This window comes from Megalobrama amblycephala, linkage group LG8 (genome assembly GCF_018812025.1).
Source record: "Megalobrama amblycephala isolate DHTTF-2021 linkage group LG8, ASM1881202v1, whole genome shotgun sequence".
Classification (NCBI taxonomy): domain Eukaryota; kingdom Metazoa; phylum Chordata; class Actinopteri; order Cypriniformes; family Xenocyprididae; genus Megalobrama; species Megalobrama amblycephala.
Window position 1 is genome coordinate 33,673,154 of NC_063051.1, and position 19,485 is coordinate 33,692,638.

The 19,485-nt window shown below is 38.0% G+C and overlaps 1 protein-coding gene across 2 annotated transcripts; it reads right to left on the minus strand.

Moving 5' to 3' along the window:
- Positions 1 to 260: 260 nt before the first annotated feature.
- On the minus strand, positions 261 to 19,132 carry LOC125274384 (fidgetin). 2 transcript variants are annotated; one of them, XM_048200753.1, is made up of 3 exons: positions 18,891 to 19,131; positions 18,044 to 18,193; positions 261 to 4,847 (listed from the first exon to the last, which is right to left on the minus strand). In XM_048200753.1, exons 2-3 carry the CDS (start codon positions 18,072 to 18,074, stop codon positions 3,643 to 3,645), a joined length of 1,236 nt encoding a protein of 411 aa, XP_048056710.1. In that variant the 5' UTR covers positions 18,075 to 18,193; positions 18,891 to 19,131; the 3' UTR covers positions 261 to 3,642. The 2 variants fall into 2 exon arrangements, with proteins under 2 accessions (XP_048056710.1, XP_048056711.1); XM_048200754.1 differs by lacking the exon at positions 18,044 to 18,193 and having other exon boundaries at positions 18,891 to 19,132.
- Between the last annotated feature and the right edge of the window lie 353 nt (positions 19,133 to 19,485).

Below are 19,485 nucleotides of genomic sequence, written 5' to 3' on the forward strand. Positions count from 1 at the left end.
GCTTCAAACAGGTGGTTTCCATGCACTACCATTATAAAGCTTGGGAGCATCAGGGTGTTTATTAAAATATCTCTTTCTGTGTTCATCAGAAAGAAGAAAGTCATATACACCTAGGATGGTTTGAGGGTGAGTAAATCATGGGGTAATTTTCATTTTAAATTGAACTAATCCTTTAAAAGTGTTTTTGTCAGATTTCTGGATTCGTTCACAAAGTAAAACTCATTTATGATTTAGGTCCATTGAAAACAGCAAACAGGGCCTTAAGATAAACATATTTAATTAGGAAATTGTTTACAATACTCCAAAAGTCATGAAAACAATCACAATAGAGTCGATTGAGAATATGGCAACACACTCTCTCTGTTTGACTGCAGTAAACTCACAACTTTGTTCTAACGTAACTGTATTTTATATATTGAGAACACACGCTGTAAAATGTCATATTTTGAAATGCAGAAAAGAGTGACCAACCACTAAATGTGGTGTTTACACAGTGAAACATCATGTGCGGTTTTAATGCACCTTTAACACCAATTCCAGCACTCAAAAATACCAAACACAGCTGTCCAAAGTCTTGGTGTATAACAAAACAACTGCAAGTGCACCATTACTGCAAACACTACAGGATTTCAGAGGTTTCTGGCCTGGGGTTTTTGTTTATGGTTGTAAAAGTGGCAATGAACTTTATGATATGCTTATGATGTACAGTTGCTGTCTGCAAGGAGTATTTGATGACCCATTACTTCAGTTTAGTTACATCACTTGGTACAGTACATTCTGCAGTCACACTCTTTTCCTAGTTCCAACAACAACAAAAAATCCTCCCAAAGTATAAGAGGGGTTTAGGTACATCTTAGAAGGATGAATCTTTTGTTGGAGAGTAGTGAAAGGTTTGTCAAGAGCTCTGTTCCAAAACCTAGTGAGCAGACTACATAGGCAACATCCTAATTATTATGGAACCTCATAAATGACTGCTTTGAAATATTTTTCAATGAAAAGGGTCACTTACATGCCACACAAATATTAGTCTACTCATGCAAAGAGCATGAGAGACCCAACTAACTCAACAGTTGATTCCAAATCATGTTAGCATGTAGCTAACAACCTGTTACTCTAATGAGCACAAAAATACAAAACACAAAAAATATTGGGTGCAATAGTCCATTTACTCACTAGGTTTAGGAAGAGTTGTGCATAGAATGCTACAGACTATTGAATTTTTCAATTTAGAAGTATGCAAGGAAAAAAGCCAAACAAGTTACTTAGTGCCTTACTTTTAATACCAAACAAACCTTTTAATAAGATGACAGATGGTTAGATCAGGAAATGATGTAATATTGATAATTCAACATTGCCTAATTTTCAAAATGATCAAAACACAAATGGAAAAGCTGTAACCAGGATAAAACAGTGCTAATCTCTTCAAATGACAGCAATATATAAAACATGATGTGGAAGAAAACATTTCTCTTTAAAAATAAAGAAATATAAATGGCACTTTTGGTAAACAGTTGAAAAAAAGTTGGAAAAAATGCCTGTGCTTTCATCTATGTGTATGGAGAAGTATACTGGTGTATGTCCTCATCACTGAAATCTTATACAATAACTTACATAATTTTAGTTTTAAAGTTTGCGATCAACAGGAAAGTAATGAACAGACACATAATAATACCACAGAAACAAAACAGTGACGTGCCCCATTGCAGAGCGAGATTCATCATCATGACTGAGGTCTGTTTCATTCAGTTTAGCTAAGGAAATTTAATTTGGTTCAATTCACAATTCAATTTTGACCTGGTAGATCTTAAAGCAGCCTTTTCAAGGAATTCCTTCTATTTGTTTCTTGGAATGAAGCCAATTCACCCTCCTGAATTGAAACTGCACAGAAATAAAATGTATTCACACAGAGGGAGTCATTTTGGCTGAACATCTCCTTGTGATTTGGCTCCCACATTGCTGCTTTGGTGATTGACTTTCATAAATAAGTATAATATCTCAATTCCCTTTGGTGGGGTTCATAAAGAAGGGAAAGGAAGTAAACAGAAAGATCTGTAGTGAGGTCAGCCAAACCTATTTCCAGTGCTTGGGATAAAGTAAACTCAACACTATTATTAAAAACGCACAAAACCTTAAGTGAAGACAAACACGCAAAATTATGTGGTCTCCTTCTCGCTGAGCATTTTCACACTTGGCCCTTAAGGCAATGTTTTATTTTTGGTAGCCAAGCAGGCCGAGACCATCTCAGGAAGTAGCCTGAATTGTCTGAATTCCATTTTGTTTTTTATGTCTGCAGTAATGTTTCACTCAATATGCTTCTTTTTCAAGATAGCCTGCAACATTTTTTTGTGACAACAGCAGAAATTGGTGGAATAGACAGAACAGCACAATATAACTCAATGACTGATAATTACTGATATTTACTAAACATTTTAAAGCAAAAATTTAAAGCTGCAGTTTGTAATTTTGTTAGCCCCTAAAGTCATCAAATGGAATTAGAAAAATAAAGACTGTTTAAAATCAAACATTTCCCTCCATCTTCCATTGGTCGGACAAAAAGGAAGTCCCGCCCCAACTTCACACCAATGGTTAAGCCAGTGTTGGTAGGTTGTGCCACTCAAACAAAGCACCACAGAGCCACAGTGTTTACTTTTTTGGGAAGTCAACATTTTTCTCCGCATATTAGCCTAGAAAAGGAGAACATAATTTCTCATCGAAAAAATTACACACAGCAGCTTTAACAACCTACAGAACTGCAAAAACTTTTTGCATAATGTTTCGTAGAATAATCCCGTTCTACAGAGACGTCTAGCAACAGATCTGTATACTCTCTTAAAATGCTGTAAAAGAGCACACAAACTGATCAACAGACCACCTGGTTCAAGTCGATTGAATTGGGGGGTTTTCCTAAGGACGGTATGTGAAAACGCCCTCTTCTTCTTCCGTTACACATACAGGCATACGCCATTTATCTGACAGACACTTTCCTGAGGTTTTATTTATCTCCCACACTCACACACATGGATTCTTTAAACAACCAGGATTTGTCAATTCTCCTGTGGAAAAGGGGCAACAGGATTTACAATTAAAGCTCACCACATAAATAACCATTACAAGGCCAAAAACACACGCACACACAGAATGTACACCATGGCAATATGGTCAACCATAGCTAGTGTCCAACCACCACATCTGTTACCGTGACTCCTTGTCTCCATGGCAGCCACAACACATCCATTAGACATATAAATTCCCTTGATGTACTCTCCTATCTCTCGGAAAAGAGGAGTGAACTATTTCCATCCCTCTCAGATATACGTGTCCATCATGGAGGATATACTGGTCTGTCTGTTCCAGCAGAGTGAGGAGGTCATTGTCTCGCAATGACCGGTTAGGCTTGGCTAGGAGGGGCATAAACATCATTGTCCTCTTTCCAGAAAGGAGAAACTAAACTTCTCCTGTCCTGTAGCTCGAACTGCATACCAAGAGACTTCCAGGACAGAATTCCCCATGATGCAGCTGTATTTTCATGCCCCTGCACACAATGGCTTTAAGCAAGTCCCTCCTTACTACCTCCGATCCACTATGGGGAAGCACTCACACTTCATCAACTCAAGCATTGCTGGTTGAGCGTGAGCACATCTCTCAGGGTGTGTTTGCATCAAGGCAGAGATGTTGGTGAGAAGTGACAACAGAATTCGAGGTAGATGGGAAGTGCTGTCCGGATGTACCGTTGTTCCGTCCGCTCATGGCTACTGTGAGAGTCTCCAGGCTTCTTAAAGAGTCGCCGTGATTAGCTGGCTTGAAAGATGAAGATGTTACATCCGTTGATTGGCTGAACCCATTTTGCTTGTCCACCGTTTCATCTCCTGATGCTCTGTAGAGAGGGCTGCCTTCGGACCTGGAGTCTGAATTAGAGTTGCCGCCAAAATCAAACTCCTCAAACACTCCAATCTCGCTCTGAGTTGATGGATAATATGACTTTGAAAGGTTGTTAGCACTTGGGGCATCACTTTCAGAGACACTACCTCCCATTCTGGTGGTTGGATATGAGTATCCCACAGCTGGAAGAGGGTTAGGAGGAGTTATACCTGAGGGCAGGTATGCTGAGGGAGGAGGGGGAGGACTGTAGCCAGCAGGAAGAACGCCTTGTGAGGAGTAACGGGGATTTGGGTAACTGTATGCAGATAGGTTTTGTGAGGTGTTAGCACTGTAGGTTGACACCAAACTGGCATGGGAAGGGGTAGGGTGGAAAAGAGAGCCACCGTAAGTTCCTACAGGCTGCAGGAAGGGAGCGCTGTAGGGAGTGCTGCTGTATTCCTGATTCCCGGACTGACTGTTACAGCTGCTGCTGGAGAAACAAGGTTCCGGAAGACTCCCGCTGCCTATAACTGGTGAGTTACACGCACTGACGGACACATCCGACACACTGAGCGGTGCTTTGGGAAGAAGTTCGGGCACACAACCCAACGGAGGGTAGATGCTCTCCAGCCAGGGCTCTGCCTCCACCTTCCGTCCATTAAGAAGGGGGGGACCATTATTCACAACACTGGGCCCCCTAATGCTAACAGAGATGGCTGTGTCTGGATATCCCATAAGTCCACTCTCACAGGGTAGATCCAGAATGGCAGAATATCTCTCTGCATATCGCTTGAGCAAGTTAGAAGCGGTCAGAGCTGAAATGTCATCGTTTGCCCATGAATGTTGGTACGCTGCAGCTGAGGTCGAACCTGTTAGCCTTGGATCCCTAAGTGCTTCGATCTTATGCCCTGGTGAACGAGTGGTGGAGGTGATGTCATAGTGTTGCTCTGCCCACTGCGACTGCTCGGGGCTCCACTGCATGGTCACGCCTGCCAGTGAAAAAAAAAGAAAAAAAAAAAAGTCAAATTCATGTCAATTCATACTTGTGGAAGTTCATAAAATTCTGAAATATAAATAACATCATAAATGAAAGTAAAAAGAAAAATAGAATTTCTATTACAGCCAACAGCCTCAGAATGTGCGGCCAACATGAACTTGCCAATCGAAATGTAAACATGCCATAATATATTTCTGTAAAAAAAAAAAAAAAAAAAAAAAACATCACTAATTATACTTATTAGTCTACCTTATTTCCATCACAATATAAATTAGGTGTGTTTCAAAAAACACCACTGAGAGAAAATGTGAGCAATTTAGGTTAATTGACATTATTACTGAATTACCGCAGTTCCAGATAATGACCAATTCTGCATAATCATCTTGTCAAAAAAAGACAAAAATCATTTTACAAAATTAAAAATAATATAAAATATTAAAAAGAAAGACAATAGAAAAAGGCTTTTAAAGCACACAGCTATCGGAGCTGTTTTGCGATCTTTAGATTGACAGTGAAGTTTAAATTCAGCTGTGTACTGGTAGAACTTGATTCACCCCCACACACACATCGAGAATAGCTTTAATGATATCATTAAGGTCTGATACTGAGATACAGCAGAAGGCTTCATCTCAAGTGGATAAAATAAAAGCTCTTTAATGTAATCAAGGAACCTCACATTACACTCTCTCTGTCTCTTTCTCAGTTTCATTGACTCACGCACACCACACGGGAACATAATATTTCAGCATACTGTAATAACGACTGATCAATAATGTAGCTCTCGGCATTAGCAACTGAACCCGACAACAGATGTTACCCCTAAAAATACTGTATCTCTGTCATTTCGGCTTCATGCATATAGTACACACACAGTACCGCACCAAGATGTTAGTTTTCGAAACAAAGAGCTTTTCTTCCGCAATGAAATTTGGCATATGGCTGTACAGAGGAAAAGAGATTGGGGGAGAGAAGGGAAAAATAGAAGAAAGAAAGAGATGTCCTTAGCCATAAAATATTACACATACAATTAAGTACTTCTAAGATAAAGAAACATTGGATTTTCTCTGACCTTGCACGTACAGCGGATTTGCAAAACCTTGTACATCAGAAAAAATATTACGTTTTGTTGAAATAAAATAAAGAAAGAAACACTCTCCATATTACAGCAGATGGATATTGATTTTGGACTGATGGAGCAAAATTTACATGTTCTATCCATCTCAATTAAAAACTGCCCAATTACATTCAATTCTATCAAGCAGCAAATCCTCCTGATCGATACACGCAACTTGAGGTCAGTCAGTGTCTTCTCATGGGAAAAGGCTGGACTTACTGCAAACACACACACACACACACACACACACACACACACACTGGCGCCGTTCCCCTGGAAGGACTTTAACTGACATAAATTAGGACTTTGAAAGTCACTCATAATTCTCATTGCATTAGCAATAGCTTTAACTGTTAGAAACTAAAGTTATATAGTTCAGAAGATACCTAACCAAAGTAAATTACAATACTGGTTACAAATCACACTAATGACAATTAGCAAGACAGGTGGCTGAAAAATGAAGAAAAGCACAATAAAATGAAAAATGATTAAAAGCAATATCAGTAACAGGTCTGAAAGAGCTAAAAATGTCCTTTAACAACTTTCTAATTGCTTTTTTCTATTTTAATGGTTGACACTAGCGAGACATAATTATTTATTACATGCTCTCCTATAAAAAAAAGATACATAAAAATAGTAAATTCACAAAACTAACAAAATAGAAAATGATACAGATATCTTTCAATGTAAACCTGTGGGATTTTTATTTTACATTTACATTTATGCAATTGACTTATGGATTTAACCAACGTGATTTACATTCCATTCCAAATACATTTCAATAGTTTATATATTTCCTAGCAGTTGAATGCTTGACATTGGCATTGTTATCGACATGCTACGCTGTATGAGCTACAGGATGTCCAATTGCTCATAAAAGCGATGACACCCCTGTCCTCAACAAGCCACATGATTTGAGGTGTCTTGCAGAAATGGTTCGACGAGACGAGAAACTGGGTTTGTTAAATTCCTAACCCTGAGAATGAACAATTGTAAGCACCAGTAATTAGGACGAAGCAAGAGTAAAACAACCTTAGAGGATGAACATGTCATCTAAAATGAAGCCTCAATTAGAAACCACCTCAGTCAAACCTCTTGAGATGAGTGCAGAAAATCCCAAAACAGTGCATGAAGGGTTCTTCATAAGAACATATACAACTTCAACTGTTCTACAAGATGAAGATAAAGTACTACTCATCATGAAGGGAGCTAGTTTTTGAAATATGAACAAATAAATATTCTCTGGCTTGTTTGCCTACATTACAGCCTCACCCAACAAAGTCTAAAGTCAAAAGCAATGTGTTGTAAAGTCCAATATTTGCTGTGGTTAGGTGGAATGTTCTCTCAAATGCTGTCTTTTTTTGTTGTATTCTACAGAACTATCTGGACAATCCTATTAGCCGCAAAGCTGCTGATCTAGTGTGTGTGCACTTTTGTGTGTGTAAAATGTTTTGTTCTGTGCTTTAGAGAACGACTTTCTGTTGTTCCAATATACCCCCTGGCTACAAATCCTCTGCAGAAGGCCCATCACTCACACACACATGTTGGTATATATGGTTTACGAGGACTCTCAATAGGCATAGTGGTTTTATACTGTACAAACTGTATATTTTATCCCCCTGTACAAAACATTCTGCATTTTTTGAATTTCAAAAAACACAGCTTAATATGTTTTTAAGCCATTTGATTTACAAGGACACAGGAAGTGTCCTTATAAACCATGGTTACATTGCAATACCCATGTCATTATGCATATTTGCATCCTCATAAACCACATATGCCGCACACAGCCATGTCTAAAGCAGTGTTCCATACTTTAAAGGCAGACATTTCATTAACTGAAAGGAATCTTCACTTCATTGACTGAAAATGTGTTAGTTGAGTTGTAGCATCTCTATAAGCAATGCTTACACTGTGGGTGTGTAAATGCATATAGCCTACTATTTAAAACCAGAAGCACATCGACAGACAGATAGACTCACTTTTCCTTAGTGAAATCTCAGGTTTCTCCAGCAGCAAAATCAATACATCACATAGACTCACTTGCACACACTGCATCCATAAAACATTTTTATTGAGTAATTAAACAGCCATTACTGTTGCCAACAGCAAAACAGTAAAACAGATAAAGCCCCTCAAAGAAAGATCTAGACTAAATAACTACACACTCACATACACAATCTAATCCAGACCATTGACTTAAGTAAGTGCCTACTGAAGTACAAAATTCTATTTTAAACATGGGTTCCTGATTTTATATTATTCACAAACACAAGACAATGACTCAACACAAAAATATCCAATTCAGTCCAAATAGTTTTATGGAAAAGGTCACCAGATAACAGAATTTCATGATTATATTAAAGGTGTAGTTCACACAAAAATTAACCTTGTGTTGTTCCAGACCTGTATGATTTTTCTTTGCTCTGTCAAACACAAAAGGAGATGTTAGGCAGGATAATCACAATGCACTATTCCATACAATAAATTGAATAATGACCAGGGGTGTCAAGCTCCAAAAATGAAGCCAATAAAGCACCATAAATGTATCATAACAGTAGGCTATACAACATGTGATATATTCCAGAATGTCTGAAGCCATGTGATATTTTTGTGTGACGGACAGACTAAGAAGTCATTACTTAAAAATTTGAAAATCTTCCTCTCTGCCATAGATCTCAAATGTCATTTGCCTCATTTAAATAATCATACAGTCCTGGTCAGAATTATTGGCACCATTGTTAAATATGAACGAAGAAACCTATGAAAATAAATCTGCATTGTTAATCCTTTTGACCTTTTATTTAATAAAAAACATTTTTTTTCACAAAAATCTAACCTTTCATTGAAATAAAACAATTGAGGGGGAAAATCTCATTATGAATTTTTTTTTCTCTCTAATACATGTTGCAACAATTAATGGCACCCTTTTATTCAATACTTTTTGTAACCTCTGAGTCTTTACCTATAATGCCTGATGATCTCCTGACAAGAGATCAGACACCATTCCTCCATACAGAATCCCTCACACGCCCATCTTGTGGGTCTGCTGCCAAAAAGCTCTTTATTAGATCACAGGACCCAGTCCCGTTTGAAGTTCCAGTAATGTCTGACAACTGAATATGCTGGAGTTTGTTTTTGGATGAGAGCAGAGGATTTTTCTTGAAACCCTCCCAAACAACTTGTGATGTAGTTTTTTTTTTTTTTTTTTGAGGCTTTCTGACCCTAAGACTCAACTATTTTCTGCAATTCTACAGCTGTGATCCTTGGAGAGTCTTTGGCCACTCAAACTATCTGTGCATTAAGACAATAGACACACGTCCTCTTCCAGGCAGATTCGTAACATTTCCTATTAATTGGAATTTCTTAATTTTTGCCCTGATGGTGCAAATAGGAATTTTTAATGCTTTAGATATTTTTTGCAGCTACTTTCTAGTTTGTGAAACTTAATAATCTTTTGCTGCACATCAGAACTATATTCTTTTACGCATTGTGATAGATGATTAAAGGCACACTATGTACATTTTTGCCACTAGAGGTCGCTTATTCCAAACAAAGGCGTAGCTTGATGATGCCTTGATTTTGTGGAATCACGGGAGGTGTTGTCTTCACGTCTACAACCGGTGGAAAAGAATCCGGCAGGACTCGGGCAGAAATCATGTTCATGGATGAGATTATTAATGTTACTGTTATATGAAGCAGAGCAAGACTGAGTGCTGCGAGAGCAGAAACAAGGCCGCTGGAGTGACTGATAATGAGAGACGAGTGCAACATGTGCCTCAAGAGCAGAGGAACTTTTATTATGCCACAGTCACCGCTTCCGCTGCTACTCTACGTTCGCTCAGCGGCTAATATGAGACACTTGTGCAAAACTGCAGTAAGCTAGATTGATATTAGGCGTGGTGCAACATGGTACCCGCTATAAATCAAGAAAACAAGATTTAAACAATAACACTTACTGTGTTGAGCTATATAACATGATTAGTTTTCTGTCAATGAATGTATCCATCCAAACAGTTGCTCACCTGCCAAATAAAACACGTAATATACTAAAGCGTCTTTGGTGTTTCCATGGTTTCTACAAAATAAAACCAGAAACCGAGGGTAACGTGGGTATGACGTCACTGATAGGCGACGCACGGACACGGTCCATGTCCTGGTTAAAATAGCTTAATTCTCTGGATTTAAACATTCCTGGAAACATTTGAGATAATGTAAGTATAGTCCTGCGAAACAGGAAGTCATGGCTGGATAATTTCATGCTCCTAGTGCATGCCCAACCTGTATTAGAGAAAAACATTTATTTCATAATATGATTTTCCCCCACATTCATTAGTTTTACTTCAATGAAAGGTTAGATTTTTTTTTTTTTAATGAAAGATCAAAAGAATAAACAAAGCAGATTTATTTTCACAGCCTTCTTTGATCATATTTACCAAGGGTGCCAAAAATTCTGACCATGGCAGTATATTCAAATTTGGCACATCAGTTACAAGACACGTGAGAACCAATGTTAGGCATCACTGACGTCAAATTGGTGTAACATAGTATTAATATATATCAGTGTGACTAAGATTTGAGAGTTGCGGCAGTGGTGAAGATTATCAGCCAATAATGACTTAAATTTGTCATTTCAACACACAAAGCTATCATATGGCTGAAGACTTATATTATATAGTTGGGTGACTATTATGAAGTAAAAGTGTGAAAGTGACGTGACGTGTGGCCAAGTATGGTGTCCCATATTTGTGCTCTGCATTTAACCCATCCAAGAGCACACACACACACAGTGGACACACACCCATGGGAAGCAATTTTTGCTGCGGCGCCCAGAAAGCGATTGGGGCTTAGGTGCCTTGCTCAGGGTAATGAGAGTGGAAGAGAGTGCTGTTGGACTCGTGACCTTTGGGTTGCAAATCCAACTCTAACCATTAGGCCACAATTACCCCTACACCTACGTAGTGCTTATTTTTGCCCCATTCACTTTCATTGTATGGAAAAGAGCAGCATGAACTCTGCTTAACTACTTCTTATATGTATGTTCCAAAGAAGAAAGAAAATCATGGGTTTGGAGAAATGTGAGAGTTAGCAAATGGTGACAGAATTTTTTTTTTTGGATGTGCAATCCCTACATAATATTTTTCTTTTTGTGCTCTGTTTACTTCTCTAGAAATCAGCCAAATACTGCATGCCACGAGCCACAGTACTGCATAGATCAAGATCATATTATCCATCTAAAAATAAAACAGAAAATCCATTTGATACAAAACCACTCTCTTTTACTTGACACAAAGGGCATACTTTTCAGTGTGTGTGTGTGTGTGTGTGTGTGTGTGTGTGTGTGTGTTAGCAGTTGTGAACAGTTCTCCTGTTGTGCCAGGCTGTTTGACCATTGTAAGAGTGGCAGGGTGGAAGCCCTCTAATTCTTCTTTAATGTGAATGAGCTATTCACTCTCAACGTCCTCTCTTCAAAACGCCTGACTTTCAGCCCTGGCCTGCTGAGTGCTGCAATAGAGAGAAAGAGAAAGAGAGGGAGGTGCAGAGAAGTATGACAGAACATAGCCTCAGCAGCGAAAGGTCTATAAAAGTTTAAGCTCAGAAACTGAAGCAAAATTTTTGTTTTGTAAAGTCACTGTAAAATGCCGCAAAAAGGTTAAGAGTAGGGATATGAAAATATGAAAATTTTAGCCGATATGATAACCGATAATTGTTTATATTTGACAGCCGATAACCGATATATTGTCTGTTAAAGGTGCCGTAGAACGTCTTTTTAAAAGTCTAAGGTGTCCCCTGAATGTGTCTGTGAAGTTTCAGCTCAAAATACCCCATAGATTTTTTTTTTATTAATTTTTTTAACTGCCTATTTTGGGGCATCATTAAATATGAGCCGATTCAGGCTGCGGCCCCTTTAAATGCTCACGCTCCCCGCCCCCGGAGCTCGTGCTTGCCTTTAACAGCATAAACAAAGTTCACACAGCTAATATAACCCTCAAAATTGTTCTTTACAAAGTGTTCGTCATGCAGCATGTCTAATCGCGTAAGTATGGTATTTATTTGGATGTTTACATTTGATTCTGAATGAGTTTGATAGTGCTCCGTGGCTAAAGCTAACATTACACACTGTTGGAGAGATTTATAAAGAATGAAGTTGTGTTTATGAATTATACAGACTGCAAGTGTTTAAAAAATAACAACAGTCTTGTCTCCATGAATACAGTAAGAAATGATGGTAACTTTAACCACATTTAACAGTACATTAGCAACATGCTAACGAAACATTTATAAAGACAATTTACAAATATCACTAAAAATATCATGATATCATGAATCATGTCAGTTATTATTGCTCCATCTGCCATTTTTCGCTGTTGTCCTTGCTTGCTTACCTAGTCTGATGATTCACCTGTGCACAGATCCATATGTTAATACTGCCCTTGTCTAATGCTTGCACATGAGCTGGCATATGTAAATATTGGGGGCGTACACCCCGACATTACGTGTTACGTAACAGTCGGTGTTATGTTGAGATTCGCCTGTTCGTCGGAGGTCTTTTAAACAAATGATATTTACATAAGAAGGAGGAAACAACGGTATTTGAGACTTACTGTATGTCATTTCCATGTACTGAACTCTTGTTATTTAACTATGCCAAGATAAATTCAGTTTTTAATTCTAGGGCACCTTAAAATGTAAATGCAAATTTTTATATAATTTTTGATAGCCTGATTACAGAAACAAAAGTCTCACCATTAAAAGCCGTGTGCCAAGCACACAATTATAATGTTCTCGTTATAATTTTATGTAGCCTATATGACAGACTTGTGCTGTACATGTTGCACTTAACTGTATTTTCCTTTTTGAAGTGATTTCAATCATATTTCAAGCAATTCAGTGCGATCAGTGCACATCTGAAGTGTGTTAGATGAAGGAAATAATACATTATTTATCGGCTTTAATATATCGGCCACATTTTCTTATTGGGCCGATAATGATAACATTAAAGGATTAGTTCACTTTAAAATGAAAATTACCCCAAGCTTTACTCACCCTCAAACCATCCTAGGTGTATATGAATTTCTTCTTTCAGATGAACACAATCGGAGTTATATTAATAAATATCCTGATGCATCCAAGCTTTATAAGTGGCAGTGAATGGAACGAGTATGAAGCTGAAGAAAGTGCATCCATCCAAAGCAAAACATACTCCACACGGCTCCGGGGGGTTAATAAAGGCCTTCTGAAGTGAAGCGATGGATTTGTGTATATCCATATTTAAAAAATTCTAAAGTAAAATATCTAGCTTCCACCAGAACGCCTTCTATATTCAACTTAGGAAGAAAGTGTAATGCCTCTCACAGTTCAAAAAGCTTACACTACATCCTACGCCTTCCATATTCAACTTACGAAAAAAGCTTAACTGACACGACATCTGTTACGCTTTCTTCCTAAGTTGAATACGGAAGGCGGTCTGGCGGAAGCTAGATATTTTACTTTATAACTTGTAAAATATGGATATTTTTCTTACACAAATGCATCGCTTCACTTCAGAAGGACTTTATTAACCACCCGGAGCCATGTGGAGTACGTTTATGATGGATGGATGGATGCACTTTCTCAAGCTTTATACTCATTGGTCCCATTCAATGCCATTATAAAGCTTAGATGCGTCTGGATATTTATTAATATATCTCCGATTGTGTTCACCTGAAAGAAGGAAGGTGAAACTAAAAGTGAACTTATCATTTAAAAATGAACATATTTCAGTTGATACCGATATATATTGTGCACCCCTAGTTAAGAGACCATTAAATTAAAACTTTGAGGTTAAACCAACCACACATACAGCTCCAGTTCAATAATCTCACAAAAGTCCTGTCAAACGTTCTGTGCAATATCATTTGAATTATAAAGCTGAAGTGTGTGCAGTTTTCAACATTAAAGTCACAATTCTTAAGGCCCCCAATATACTTCAAGCAAAATCAAAGAACGAATGGGTGTGATGAAATTTCCCTTAAAATTGGGCCAAAACGAAGGTTTGTTCTGGTGGTTCTGGAACTTTCAACTTTGCGTCAACTGTTAAACACTTTTGAACAGCAACTGGTTTGTGCCGATTACGTAACAAGTGCGTGTGCTCTAGGGCTCCACCTACTTTGACATAGAAATCACATTCATTGGCTGAATTCCAAATGGCACACTACTATGCACTTTCGGTCTTGTGAACTTACAATGGCTGCCGCGTGCGCATGTCCGTTAGGTCCACGAGACCGTAGGGTGTCCCATTCAACATTTTAGGTTTCAGAAGGGTGCTCGCGAGCGCCCCCCTTTGTGGCCGCTATGCACCCTTGATGCACACTTTAGCTGAGCCTGCAAGTCTGCGAGCTACGCAGTGGACTTTACCTGGCAGTCAAAGTGGCATTACGTCACGAAAGTGCGGACTCAGAGGAAGACCGTGAGGGTTTAGGGTGCCATTTGGGACCAAGCCATTATCCGGTTAATTTTTTCACTGGTTCTATCAACTTCAGACACAAGTAACAATATGAATTGCAGAGCTGGTACAAACATATCCACACTTCTATGATCACTTGAGTAGTCTTTAAAAACTCTGAGATTAATTTCCTGAAAGAAAATTGCAATGAATTTTGTTGTGTTTGTTGTGTTTTGAGAGGATAGTGCACGTTTCTTTTTTGAAAAATGTTGTCATGAGTATATCAGGCCCTTTATTGCCTTCTTACTGCTTTTGTAATCTTTATTGACCATGTCATTTTAAAACTGCCTCTTCCTCAGAAACAATTTTTACATTTTCAGGCAGTTGGTTAAAATTATTACCTACAATTTTAACCAACAGTCAAACATCTATTAAGACACTTTTCAATTCCAGTTTCCAGTGGATAAAATCAAGACCCACCCTACATTTTTTCCTGTTAATTATCCCGTTCCACTTACGAAAATACGAAATGATGTGAGTTAAATAGATTGCAAACTGAAATTCACATGGACATTTTTCTGAAAACTGTAAACGCTAGGATTGTATCAAGCATTACTTTATTGAGGAGTGTTCAGGAAACTTATTTTGCAGTACCGTTTGGTAATAGTAGTGGCACAGAAATCAGACGCTTCAACTTTAATTTAAATGAATCAGACTGAATCAAACATTTCAGAAAGACATTCTTAGCAAAAAAAAAAAAAGCATGATAAATTCAATCTAAGACAGACAAGGCAACTCATTTCTTTCACTTCCTACCCCTTCTCTTTTCTGCAGATAGATTATTTAAAACCTCCATAAAAGACATAGCTAGGGCTTAAATCACTTTCATATCTCTCTAAACGAGAGACGAACGCCTCGCATGTCAATGACCAATTCAATTCCACACGCCATTTTCCTCTGCTAATTAACACAGTACCGTGTTCATTTAGAGACACAATACAGAGCACTGGGCCGGGGCAGGCTGGGCGGCCGTACGCCGTCTGCTGCTGACATCGGCCTTTAATAGGGCTTTAGCATATTAAACAGCTCAATCATCCCTCATATGCGCACACACACACACATACACACACAGTCAAAGTAGAGGGATGCACAAGTTTTCTGTGTAATAGGGACAAACAAGAGAAAGTATGAGAGATAAACTGTGTGAGAAAGTCTACATTAGTCACTCAGCGACACTTTCTTCTTGTCGCTAAATATCTTTAGATGTGTGAAGGGAGGGATGGGGGAATGAAGAAAGGGTAATAATTTCATCATAAGCACTGTCAACACTAAATTTTTAACACAATCTGGCTGTCAAAAATAAGGAGGGACAGAGAGACAGGATACTATCAGAGCATTTAAAAATTAAAGTACAGCCTTCATGTTTTGCAAGTGTGCCGTCAGCTCGGTTCAATAAGGCAACATACCTCACCAAACAACACTTGCTGTGAGCAGACAGCACAGATCGAGCTGTTCACACTCGTCTATTAAGCACAACTGTATGGAACACAATGCAAGAATGTCAAGAAGCTCTTTTTTAACTTGTAGCAACAGCCAAAGTTCAATGATATGGAAATAAAACCGACAATATATTGACTTCTAAAGCCCATTTTTGTTGTAATGTCATAATGTAATGTCTTAAATAACATTTTTACATAAATACATTTTTAAATTGATTGACAGTACTAGTCTTAAAATATCCTTTATAATTCACTAAAGATGATTCTATAATATAATTTGAATTATGTTAATTCATTTTATTTTTTATCACTATAAGTAAAGATGGTGTGAATTTTAATGAATTTAGTTATAAAATAAAAATGTAAGAAAAATGTAATGTTTTTTTATCTAATTAAAAAGTTCTAAACCAAACATTTTCTTGAGAATATTCGTTTTTATGTTTTTCAGTGTCCTCAATATTGTATTCCATCCTGTTAGTCTTTTGCAATATCCGTTTAACTAACAAAAGCCAGTTCCTAAATTACATCATCAGGAAGTGTATAGGGAAAACAACAGCACAAAATAGTGGCAAGTATCAGCAGTGGACTTCAAGTTGACACCCTCATGTAAACTATAACGCTCAATTCCTCACTGCACAACACAAGCATGTTTATTTATTTATTCAAACAGTGCCATGTAACGGGAATGACCCTATACTCTTCTGCCAATAAACGGATAAATCCCAGAAAACACTCTTAAACACTGATTAAGGCCTCTGGCACACACACAAACACACTTTTGAAAGTGTGTGTGTGTGTGTGTGTGACAGAACAATTTTCATAATGATATTTACTATACGTTACCAAGGCCATAACTGTATCTTGAACATTAAGAAATTAAAGGATTTAAAGAGATTTAAGGGAGTAAAGAAAAAGAAAGAAAAATAGTAGAAGAACCGATTTATTGTAAAGTAATGCATTTAAACTATTAGGTGAATTTTGACACACAAAAAAAGTAGTTTGCATCAATGGATATTACTTTGATATTGTTTTGATTTGATTGGTCATCTAAAAAAAAGAAAAAGACATTGATAAGAACACACAATTTGGGCAGTTTAGTTATATCTGATTATTGGGGTGACATGTCCCCCTCAATGTCTGTGGTGTTTACAGTCCGGTAAACCTCACACAAACCTACATTCAAGTAATACATGATCTGGTCGATTTATGAGCATTTTCAATTGTGAGGACCACTTCAAAAGTCCTCACAATTCTGTTTTCAACATGCTTCACTATATTTGTAGGCCAAAAAAAGAACCTGTACAAACAAGCAGGACAATAAAACACAATATCACTCAGTGATTGATGTTATCCAGTTGTCTCATGTGAAAGTATAATAAGAACTGCGCACATAGTAGTTTAACTGTCCGTTTCTAATTCACAAACGCCCATCAAACTTGTGATTTATTGTGTGACACATGCAGACAGATAAACAAGCACTCATACAGACAAGTCGACAGCAATCTGCTCTACCTGACTGAGACACAGACAAAGAGAGACAAGGGGAACACTGAAATATTGGAAAATGAAGTGTTGTCATTTCGCAATACATCCGAGTCCAAATTATGCACATCTAACTAACCGCGCCACTGTGCGCTCACGGCTGATTTCCCGCCAGAATCCCATCACAGCTCGAGCATTTATTACGCGCTCGTGCAGCAGTCACTCTGCCCGCGCGCCCGACTGGAGATACAGCGCTACATGATTGCGGTCTGTAACCTCCAATCTCAACTCTCCTTCCCCTGACGCGAGCCAGGAAAATGCTATCATAGCACTGAAAATCAATCTGCGTCTAGCACGAACAGTATGAATGAAATATATACGAATGGAGGAACAGATTGGAAAAACGTTTAAGTAGGAAAATATAGGCTATAAATAAAAAGTGAAGAGAACAGGGAAGAAGTAGTTTTATTTTATATTTAAGAGAGCTGTTGGTCTTCGATTCGAGTCCGGCCTGGGACATGTCCACATCCCCTCTTTCCCTGACCCATCCTATCTAATGAAGGCGAAAATCAAAATAGCCTAAAGAATGAATTAAGCAAGCAGATTCATAAAGAAAATACAGATGCAGATTTGCATGCATTTTCAAACAAAACAGAGATGTGACCTACCATATACACCGCTGATCATATTGCTTGACATCAGCAAGGTGAGGGAGAAAGACAGAAAGGAGTGAAAGGTTCACTTGTAGAGAAAGTGTTTTTCAGTAAGTTGAATGACACCGCATGCAAACAGTGTTTTGAGCGGACAGGAACCCCAAACTGTGGAGAAAGAGAGAAGGAGAGATGAATATATGATGCAGAAGAAAATAAATTTACTATTCTAAATAGCCTATATGAAAATGCTAAAGAATTGTCATTGATTAGGCTATTTAGTTGTTTAACTTCCCGATTGTTAAAAATTTTAAATAAATTTTTTTTTAATTTTATTTATTTAAACATTTCATATTCATATGTTATTGTTATATGCAAATATTATTTTAACTAATTGCTTGTAAACTTGTTAATTCGGATTTAACAGTCTAGGTGATTTTTTTCTATTTCTTTAATTACTGCAATTAAGTTAGTAGCCTATATTAAATATTATTTAAATACGCTAGTCTTGTGAATAGTCTCGCAAAGGAAACAACTGATTTAAGCGCTAAAGTGAGATAAGATCATATTGAATTGTGCTGATGGGTGAGAATGGCTCTGTCACTCTCGCCTGGACACACAACACACACGCATCATCAATGCTGCCGTATTACAGAACTCTACTCCAATAATAAAACTTCTTGCCTAGTGCTCAAACTGCCATAATTTCATGTTATTAAGAGCCACGCCGAACAAAAACTGCGCGCTGTTTTGCTAGGGCCTGTGTCCGAGTGTCCGAGCGCGCTGTCCGTGCATGGCATGGCCTCTCTCTCTCTCTCCGGTACAAACGGACAGCTGGTGGACACAAACAAAGTGAAAGATTTACCTGTTCAGCGCCTGAGAACGGCGACAGCGTCCAGCCGTGCTGCTGAGAGGGGATGGGGGTTACTCCGAGTCGGTGATGTTCTGGAATGCTTCCAAGTCAGGGCTGGAGAGACTGACCACCACAGAATCACTGACCACATCTACTGCCATGTTGGAATTCCAGAACCTCACGCCAGCTGCCGAAAAAAAGCGGAGAAGCTTCATCTCTTACTGCGCATGCGCTCTTCCAGACTCCAACTGAGAGTCCAGTTTCTCTCTCTCTCTCTCTCACGAGTCATTTTAAACACTATCAAAGCTAGCGGATTTTAAACATCCTTTGGGAATTCACATAAATATACAAATATGATTCCTATCATTTGTTTGTAGCAAACGACAACATTCGCTGACGTTGTTATACAGAGTGTGACAAATACGGGTACAGTCATTGGAAACAGCTGTGAGAAAATATTTGATGTTGTTGTCATAATATGAAAATTAGACTGTAGGCCTGTTAATTAATAGCATATTTGATAACAATGAAATTAATTGCAAAGTGTTTTTTTCTGTGCCTGTCAAACATAACATAATGCTGGGTTGGTTTGAAAATGGATAAACCC